The 10416-nt window shown below is 39.5% G+C and overlaps 1 protein-coding gene across 3 annotated transcripts; it reads right to left on the bottom strand.

Annotated features, from left to right (window-relative positions):
- Positions 1-270: 270 nt before the first annotated feature.
- Positions 271-6995, bottom strand: LOC111471693 (probable LRR receptor-like serine/threonine-protein kinase At5g63710). 3 transcript variants are annotated; one of them, XM_023117422.1, is made up of 12 exons: positions 6758-6995; positions 6614-6672; positions 6053-6172; positions 5151-5283; positions 4966-5037; positions 3714-3857; positions 2997-3062; positions 2809-2879; positions 2579-2722; positions 2033-2374; positions 950-1344; positions 271-870 (listed from the first exon to the last, which is right to left on the bottom strand). In XM_023117422.1, the coding sequence occupies exons 1-12, from the start codon at positions 6895-6897 to the stop codon at positions 559-561; spliced, it is 1998 nt and encodes a 665-aa protein (XP_022973190.1). In that variant the 5' UTR covers positions 6898-6995; the 3' UTR covers positions 271-558. The 3 variants fall into 3 exon arrangements, with proteins under 3 accessions (XP_022973190.1, XP_022973189.1, XP_022973191.1); XM_023117421.1 differs by having other exon boundaries at positions 6053-6175; positions 6758-6994; XM_023117423.1 differs by having other exon boundaries at positions 6053-6175; positions 6769-6786.
- Positions 6996-10416: the final 3421 nt, after the last annotated feature.

Raw genomic sequence — 10416 nt, 5'->3', positions numbered from 1 at the left:
TAGATATCGGAGGTGTTTTTGGAGTGATCTCATAGTTCCTATGGAATGGAGACGCTGGGTCGAGTCCATTTATTTTCCTTTTGCCGCATTTTGCTCAAAGTTAAATAGTTCTAACCTTCCTTCTTGCAATGGTTGAACTTCAAAAAAATTATTGCTTCGTAGCGAAGATTCAAACTTACAACCTCAATAAATAAAAATACGTGTACACCTTGAGTGACGCTTCTCTTCGTATCATTATCGGAATGTAACTTTAAGTTAAGACACCCCATTCATACAAAAACAAAGTATTATATGTATAGAATGCTACTTTTAGCAGTCTCACAAGCTCACCATATCTATATATTGTTTCCTAAAGTTCTTGCTATCACAATTCACAACGACATGTCCATCTGCTCAATGTTTTTTCAGACACACATGCAGCCAACAGTGAGGGCCAGACAACACAGAGCTACTCTGTCCTAGGTTTCCAGCTCCCCGACCAATAACCTTATATACAGCAGAACAACAACACTGATCACCTTTTCAAAAATGGAGAATGTCAATGGCTTCTTTCCCTTTCTATCTGGCTTTAGATAACTGTATGGCTTCTTGATCATGACTTGACTCTTCTCCCCAAACAAATTGGTGACAAAGAAGGGACACCTCCTGATCTCTTACCTCTTCAAGCTGCATCCACTCTGCCCACCTATCTGCTAGCCCTTCTCCATGTAGTAGGTTCACAACTTCCGCCATTGTCGGCCGGTCCTCCGGTGAACCTTGAGTGCAAAGCAACGCCACCTGAACTATGTTTTCGACTTCTTTCTCGTTGTAGCTCGTTAAATTCTTGTCCACAACATCTTCAAGCCTGTTCTCCCTCTGCAACTTCTTTATCTGTTCATGTTTCACATTCTATTTCAGCATATCACAAATGAACTTCTCAAGTACATGATCAAGATGAAGAACGTCTTACATGATCGAGTAGAAGAACGTCTTCCTCCTCTTCGAGACGGGAGAAATCTATTGCGCGCTGACCGGTGACAAGCTCAAGAAGGGTGATACCATATCCGAAAACATCAGTCTTTTCAGATGACTTACCAGTGGACAAGTATTCCGGGGCGATATGACCCATTGTACCGCGCACTTGAGTGGTAATATGAGTTACTTTAGTATCGATTAGCTTGGCTAATCCGAAATCTCCAAGAACAGCTTCGAAGTCGTCATCTAATAATATGTTTGCAGCCTTCAGATCACGATGGATGATCTTAGGATTACAGTGTTCATGCAAATACTCCAAACCATGAGCTGCACCAAAGGCTATCTGTTTTCTCGTGGCCCAGTCCAAGCTTCTTTCTCCTGGTTTTAAATCTGCAGCATTTTTAAATGGTCGTGTTAATCTGTAAAGCTTGGTTAGCCTATGAAATCAATAGGGGTCAGTGTTCAGTCAGCATTCATTGTTCTCCTTATTATAGAAACTATATGGCTTCTTTTTTATTGATGGAACTTCTTAGTCTCGTTGCTGTTTTTTGGACTCGAACACTAGGGACTAACCATTTCAACTATTTTATGTCAGGTTGTGGTCTGCAAAAGCAGCCAAGGCTAACTGTGAGATCTTACATCGGTCGGGGAGGAGAGCGAAACATTCTTTGTAAGGGTGTGGAAACCTCTCCCTAGCAGACGCGTTTTAACAATCTTGAGAGGAAGCCTGAAAAGAGAAACACAAAGAGGACAATATCGGCTAGCGGTGGGCTTGGACTTTTACAAATGGTATCAGAGCCAAACACCGGAAGATGTGTCTGCGAGGAAGCTGGTCCGAAGTGGGGTGGACATGAGGCGGTGTGCCAGCAAAGATGTTGGTCCCCAAAGGGAGATGGATTGTGAGATCCCACATCGGTTGGGGAGGAGAACGAAGCATTCTATATAAAGATGCGGAAACTTCTCCCTAGTAGACGCGTTTTAAAAACCTTGAGGGAAAGTTCGAAAGGGAAAGCCTATAGAGGACAATATCTGCTAGCGGTGGTTTACGAATCTTCGATAGAGGGAGTAAAGTTATTACCTCTCAAGCGATGAGCCACGCTAAGATTCTGCATGAATGGATAAACAAGGATTCTCTCAGACGTAGTCGTGCAGAAACCAATCAACCGGAGGAGATTTCTATGCACTGCAACGCTTATTAGTTGAACTTCTCTTAGGAATGCAGCCTCCCCACCAGGACTATTGTAGTCAGTTAACCGTTTCACAGCCACCTTGGAGGCATCTGAGAGGATGCCTTTATATACTTTTCCAAACCCTCCTTGGCCAATGATGTTCGTCTCGTTAAAGTTATCGGTCGCAAGCTGGATTTCCCGCAATGAAAATCTTCTGATTTGCCCAAAGCAAAGTTTACATTCATCTTCACCTAATATAAAAGAGAGTTGTTAGCTTCACAACAATGCAACCCAAGTATACCTCCCTATCATTCTCGGTCGGGATGCAAACATCTGTTTTTCAAGTCGTTGGTATAATATCTTAATTAGTTGAGCTATGTTGAGGTTGACCCGAGAGTACAATTTTATTGACCCAAAACACGCATAAGGATTGAAAATTTAAAGCGAAACTTTACCAGCAACATCAACAAACATGGAATCCTTAAGCCTATGCATGTAGAAGCATCTATAAGCAAAGAAGGCACCAATTGACAGAAGAATGAATCCCCCACAGCTTGCAGTACTTGCCACTACCCCAACCTTAGAATTCTTTACAGAAGCTGTCAAGATACAAAGATGAGGCTATCACTTAATAATTCACACGATACCAATATCGGTGCAAGAACACGATATATATAATACCAACCTCGATGGGGAGAGGTCGAAACACAAGGTTTATCCAACCTAAAGCCACAGTTTAAACCAGTTCTTGAAAAGCTGAAAGAATGTTTCCAAATAAGTATATGACCAATTCCAACATATTGGATTGAGTATATATGGGTTGTAAGTTCTTCAACAGGATTTGTAAAAAAGATGTTGAATGAGTATACTTACTTGAACATTGGAATTGAAAAGAATAGAGCTGGAACTTCTCCTGTTAAGTTGTTATCTGAGAGATCCCTGCCACCAGCATTTGGGGGAAGAGTGCAAGAAAGTAAAAGGTTAGGCAAGTGACTAAGAAATTGTAATAATAGTGGAAAAAGGTTGACTGTTGAATATTCATGGATTGATTTGGGATGGCTAATGACATTGTAGCCGTCTAAGTCCACCGCTAGCAGATATTGTCATTTTGGATTTTCCCTTCTGGGCTTCTCCTAAAAGTTTTTAAAATGCGTCTTCTTGGGAGAGGTCTTCACACCCTTATAATCACAATCCACCCCTTAGGGGCCCAACATTTTTGCTGGTACACTACCCGGTGTCCTTTTGGTTTTTCTCTTTTGGACTTCTCCTAAAGGTTTCTAAAATACGTCTTCTAGGGAGAGGTCTCCACACCCTTATAATCACAATCCATCCCCCTTAAGGACCAGCGTCCTCCTAGCACACTACCCAGCGTCTGACTTTGATACCATTTGTAACTATAAGGTGTGGAAACCTCTCCCTAGAAGATGCGTTTTAAAAACCTTGAGGGGAAGCCCGAAAGGGAAAGCCTAAAATGGACAATATCTGCTAGCACTCCCAAATCTTTGATAATATCACCCTCAACGTACTAAACCCAAAAAACAGGGACAATATGCATAATATGTGAACAACCAAGGGGAAAAATAGCCTTACAGATGCTTTAGACCAGCAAGTTGACCCCAAGCTGCAGGGATGGGGCCATTGAAGTTATTATTAGCAAGATTCAAATTCTGTAGGTGGGTCATGTTAGCTAGATAATCTGGTAGAACACCAGCTATATTATTGTTCTGCAAATCCCTGCATGAAGTAGTGCAAAACATCAGATTAACAAACCCAAGTTTGTAGACTAACAGCACTACGTGGACGGATAAGGGTAACGACGATGACTCCTTACGCAACACAACGTTTAACTCGATTCATCAAAACAGTAAAAGAAGTTTATAGATAAGCTCATATTTCTATAGTTTTGCAACACAATTTGAAATTAACCAGCAACATAATTTCAAGTTCATAATTTAAGATAGGGCCAGTAAGATTGTTAGCAGTAACAGAATCGGACGAACGAACGGATTTCTTATTGATATCTCCAACCATATTCACCAACAATGAAGTTCAGAGAAATAGTACCATTCCAAGAAGAAAAAGTACGTTAAGTTTCTCTACCAAATGTTCCTTTTTTTTTTTTTTTTTCACAGAACTTTCCCATTAGAATATTGAAGTGGAAGAATAGATTCCAAAATAAGATGGAATAAGCAAAAGAGAGAACAAATGAAAGATTAGATTCTATGCTAGAAAACTCAATCAGCTTCTTGACAGAAGTTTTAATCTAGCTAAACAAAAAGAATAAGAATTCTATTCTAGATTCTAGTACATAACAGCCCAAGCCCACCACCGTTAGCAGATATTGTCCTCTTTGGATTTTTCCTTTCGGGCTTCTTCTCAAGGTTTTTAAAACACGTCTAGAGAGGTTTCTACACTCTTATAAAGAATGTTTCGTTCTCCTCCCTAACTGATGTGGGATCTCACAATCCACCCCCCTTTGGGGTCCAGTGTACTCACTGGCACTCGTTCCCTTCTCCAATCGAAGTGGGACCCCCCAAATCCACCCCCTTTAGGTCCCAACGTCCTTGCTAGCACACCGCCTCGTGTCCACCCCCTTTGGGGCTCAGCCTTCTCCTTAGCACATCGTCCGATGTCTAGCTCTGATACTATTACCCCATTCGCAGATATTGTCCTCTTTGGGTTTTCACTTTCGGACTTCCCCTCAATGTTTTTAAAACGCGTCCGCTAGAGAGAGGTTTCCACACCCTTATAAAGAATGTTTTGTTCTCCTCCCCAACTAACTTGGATCTCACAATAACATTTTCTACCACAAGAATCTAAAAAGAGAAGTAAGGCAGCTTACAGACTGGCCAAATATTTGAGTTTTGTAATTGAAGGAGAGAGTGATCCTGAAAATCCTGCTGAACCCAAGCTCCTGCAATTAGTACAATTCAAAAACTAAATCCATGCTGCAAAACTGAAGTCAATAAATCAAAGGCAAACTCAACAGAAAAAGGAGTAAATGCTCTCAAAAGCAAAAGGACTTACAATGATATAACGTTTCCATTTCGGCAGGTAATATGCGACCAACTAAAGCAAGGGCTTACTAAGTGATAGTTCCAATCAGTTATTTGATGATTGGAATCATTAAGTGCCCCTAACAAATCAACCAAAGCTTCTCCTACACATTTAGAAAGTAATATCAGAGCAAGTGGTATAAACCAAAAGCATAAGAAACTTTGCAAGAACTGTAACCGCTCAAGCCCACCGCTAACAGATGTTGTCCGTTTTGGCCCGTTATTTATCGATGTTATCCTCACGGTTTTTAAATGCGTCTGTTAGGGAGAGGTTTCCACACCGTTATAAGAAATGCTACGTTCTCCTCTCCCACCAATGTAGGATCTCACAATCCAGGCCCAGCGTCTTCGTTAGCACAACGCCCGTGTCTAGCTTTGATATCATTTGTAACAGCCCAAGCTCACCGCTAGCAAATATTGTCCGTTTTGGCCCGTTACGTATCACTGTCAGCCTCACGGTTTTAAAACGCGTAAGCTAGGGAGAGGTTTCCACACTCTTATAAGAAATGTTTCGTTCCCCTCTCCAATTGATGTGAGATCTCACAATCCACCCCCTTCAGGACCCAGTGTCCTTGCTGGCACATCATCTGGTGTCTAGCTCTGATACCATTTGTAACAACTCAAGCTCACCGCTAGCAAATATTGTTCGTTTTTGCTCATTACGTATCGCTATCAGCCTCACAATTTTATAACACGCCTGTTAGGGAGAGGTTTTCACACCCCTATAAGGAATGCTTCGTTTCCCTCTCCAACCGATCTTTGATCTCACAAGATCAGTTCTTTTCCACCGAACATAATCTTGTGATATTAATATTACTAATGTTTTCCAAACGAAGAGCAAGATCCATCTGGCTAACTCAAGTTTGAGTATACCTTCCACATCAGGATCCGTGGATGCATAATTCAACCTCAACAATGAGAACAGCAACAGCCCCTGAATGATGAGTCTTAAGGGATTCCTTCTACAGAACATTGAAGACATGGGAGTATCTCCTTCTTCACACAATAATTGACAAAACAAACACGTCAACAGTGTAATGAACATTAAAATTAACAGAATAGATGAGTATTGGGTTCATACATCCAAGGAAAAGATTAGGAAGTAAACATAGTAATCATTCATCATAAAAATGTCTCTCTGGTTATCAAATGATTAAACAATCGAGTCCGATACTTAGGGGATGGATTGGTGTGGTTTCTCTACGCCTACGACACCAGAATATCGAACCATGAACGAGGAAATCTTCTCAATACAAAGGAGATATCACAGTTCAAATTATCATATGGATACAAACGTATAAGCAAAAGATCATCAAGTAAAAGTTATGATCAAACAGCCCACAAAGTTTCTTGTTGGTTTTTTGTGTTCCCTCCATTGTGAAAGGAATAACATGAAGAACAGAAAAATGGAGAGGTTGAAGAAGGTTTACTCACTAGTATCAGCCATGGCTTCAGAGGCTGCAAAAGCTGCAAGCAAAGAAGAATGGATCATGCTAGAGAAAGAGAAGCAGCAGACATTGTTAAATAAACTAATCAATCATGGGGGAATTCAATGAAATCAGGAAAAGAAAACTGTACAAGGGCCCCACAAAGCATTCAAAATGAAAATGCAAGATGAAAATGAGGCTGAGCTGCTGCTGCCGCTGCTGCTGCTTGCTTGTTATGCCAGTTGATGGTGGAATCCGAATGCGAATGAGCATTAGAATCTCTGTTCCCATCGCACCTATGGGCCTCTGCTTTTAATATCATTGATCGATCTGTATCATTCAGAAATGAATACACAATTAGCACCACATCCACCTCCACCTTTGCTTTACTTTTCCAAAACCCCCTTTGTTAAACGAAAGAGAAAAAGTTGAAATGCGCTTTAAAAGAGTCAAAGAAGCTTCCACTCCTCCACTGGACATTAATGCACTATCCATATTCCCTCTTTGGATGACAACAAATCTTAGATTTTTCTGAAAAGAAGGCTAATGAAAAGGACCATTGTTGGGAAAAGGATGCCACCATGATAACGATAACCCTTTCTCCTTCCCTACTTCAAAGCTACTTTACATGGACAGCTTCTTTTCCACTCGCTCTCCAAAGAACCCTAATCCCAATGGTCTTTGAAAGTAAAGATGTTAAACAAAAATCAATTCGTCTAATGGGGATAATGGATGCTACACCAAATATTTTAGGATTTAAAATAATGGGTATTTGTAATCATTGAAAAATTAATGGGGGAAATGCAGAAAATCGATAATGGCCAAATGTAACAGTGAATTTTGTTTACAAATTGGTTGAGAACAAAACAATTTTGTAACTTGGAAACTTTCATGGAGCATATGCGTTTTAAAAACTTTGAAGAAGTCAAAATGGGAAAGCCCAAACAAGAGTGGGCTTAGGGCATTATAAATGGTATTAGAGTCAAACATTGGACGATGTGCCAGCGTAGAGGCTAAGCTCCGAAAGAGGGTTGAGACGCAGCAAGATGCTAGGCTTTGGACGGGGTGAATTGGAGGGTCCCATATCAATTGGAGAATGGAATGAGTGTCAGCGTGGACGCTGGGCCCTGAAGGGGGTGGATTGTGAGATCCCACGTTGGTTAGGGAAGAGAACGAAACATTCTTTATAAGTGTGTGGAAACCTCCTCCAACCTTGAGGGGAAGCTCAAAAGGAAAAACCCTTGACATGAGACAGTATGTCAGCAAGGATGCTGGGCCCTGAACGAGGGTGGATCAGAGTCTCACGTCAATTGGAGAAGAGAACAAGTGCAAGCGAGAACCCTCAACCTCGAAGGGGGTGGATTGTGAGATCTCATATAAGTTGAGGAGTAAAACGAAACATTTTTTTAAAAGGGTGTGGAAACCTCCCACCTTGAGAGGAAACTCAAAAGGAAAATTCTAAAGAGGATAATATCTATTCATGGTGAGCTTAGGCTATTAAAGAGGACAATATTTGCTAGCGATAGGCTTGAACCGTTACCGTTCGATTTCTTACATATAGTTAGAACAGAGAAAAGGGAAAGGCCCTGGTTCGGATGCCACTATTTCTTTAATACTCTTCAAACTGATCAAGAAAAAAGAAATTTTGAATCCATAGCTAATGTTTACACACTAATGGTCAAGGTTTTAGATATGGTGTCAAACATATGTTCCTAAGTCTATGGAAATATCAAAAAAATTAATTTACAAGCAAACACTTCACCATTCTTAAATGGGTTTAAATATTTTTCTTATTAATATATTTGGTTGATATTTTTGTTATATCCCCTTAATTTTTATAAATATAATGCATATATAGATGCTTTGGACCGTACTCCTCCATAATTAAACTAAAAAATTAACAATATATATATATATATATATATATATATATATTCATAGCATTTTTTTCACCTAGGACAATGGCTCCAAAGAGGAATGAATTGTGAGCTCCTACATCATCAGTTGCCAACGAGAACGCTGGGCTTCGAAGGGAGTGAATTATGATATCCCACGTCGGTTGGAGAGGGAACGAAACATTCTTTATAAGGGTGTGAAAACCTCTTCCTAGCAAACACATTTTAAAATCTCAAGGGAAAGCTCGAAAAGAAAAACCCAAATAGGACAATATCTGCTAGTGGTAAACTCGAGTTCTTATAATTTATTTAGTTTTTTTCAGTAGAAAAAGACAAAGATTTCCAACATCGGTTGGAGAGAGAACGAAACATTCTTTATAAGGGTGTGAAAACCTCTTCCTAGCAAACACATTTTAAAATCTCAAGGGAAAGCTCGAAAAGAAAAACCCAAATAGAACAATATCTGCTAGTGGTAAACTCGAGTTCTTATAATTTATTTAGTTTTTTTCAGTAGAAAAAGACAAAGATTTCCAACATCGGTTGGAGAGAGAACGAAACATTATTTATAAGGGTGTGAAAACCTCTTCCTAGCAAACACATTTTAAAATCTCAAGGGAAAGCTCGAAAAGAAAAACCCAAATAGGACAATAGTGATAAACTCGAGTTCTTATAATTTATTTAGTTTTTTTCAGTAGAAAAAGACAAAGATTTCCAACAATGGCAAGAATGATCCTTTCTTGTCATTCAAACTAATATGGTTTATCCAATAGCATTCTTAAAAGCTTCTCGTAGCATCGTAGTTTTTTCTGTTGAGAATTATTGAGAGAAGTAGTTTCACAAGTTAATTAAGAGAAAGATCGTGGATTTATAAGTATATGGAATATCTATCTCCATTGGTATGAAACATTTTGAAAAAACCAAAAGTGAAGTCACGAGAGTTTATGCTCAAAGTGGACAATATCATACCATTGTGAAGGTCCGTGATTTCTAATATGACATCAAGAAGTGAGTCGCGAAGATGTAGTCAAAGGTAACTCTAGTGTCAAACTAAAGGTGTGCTTTGTTCGAGGGCTCTAGAGAAAGAGTTGAGCCTCGATTAAGGGGAGACTACGAGAGTTCTAGAGGAGGCCTCAACGGAGGCTCTATAGTGTACTTTGTTCGAGGGAAGGATTATTGAGAGGAGTAGTCATACACGGGCTAGTTAAGAGGAATGTCACGGGTTTATAAGTATGATAGGAGAGATTATGATTAAAGTGGACAATATCATACCATTCCTAACACTTTTGACCCTTTCAAATGATAGCTCTCATCCCCGCTTTATTATCGATCATAGGGGCACATCAATATTTACGGGGACGAATTTATAGTAGGTGGTTTTCATTGATCACGTCCATTAGAACTTCAAACCCATTTTTAGTTTTATGATAAGATTCAAAACCGTTCCCCTTGCAAGTCCTTACGAAACTCACTCAAGGTCAGGATAGAGTCGCATATGATTATGCAATATTAATTTTCTCAATTAATAGATTTATAAAGAAATATTAAATTTTTTTTGTAGTCTAAGTCTAGTACAAACTTATTGTATCCAATAAATGTATCATTTCTAGAAGTCAGGGTTTGTTGCACGTATTAGCTCTAGAATTACTATAGTTATGCGAGTAGCAAATACCATAAAAAACAAACTAAAACTAATTTAATGAGACATTCGCAGTTTCACAGTTTGAGTTAGTTCATACTTAGGCAAGATCAACTAAGTAGCATTCCAACACGACGTTACTACCCACTTGCCCCCACAATTTGTCGTCTCCTCCTATCAAGAGAGTGTGAAAGAGGCAACGTGGGAGCAATCGTCCTTCATTCATCTTTCATTTAGTAATATATATAGACAACATGTTTGAGAGGTTTCTAAAGAACA

The sequence above is a fragment of the Cucurbita maxima genome, unplaced genomic scaffold, assembly GCF_002738345.1.
Source record: "Cucurbita maxima cultivar Rimu unplaced genomic scaffold, Cmax_1.0 Cma_Scf00055, whole genome shotgun sequence".
In the NCBI taxonomy this organism is placed as follows: domain Eukaryota; kingdom Viridiplantae; phylum Streptophyta; class Magnoliopsida; order Cucurbitales; family Cucurbitaceae; genus Cucurbita; species Cucurbita maxima.
This window is presented reverse-complemented; position numbering and strand designations above follow the sequence as displayed.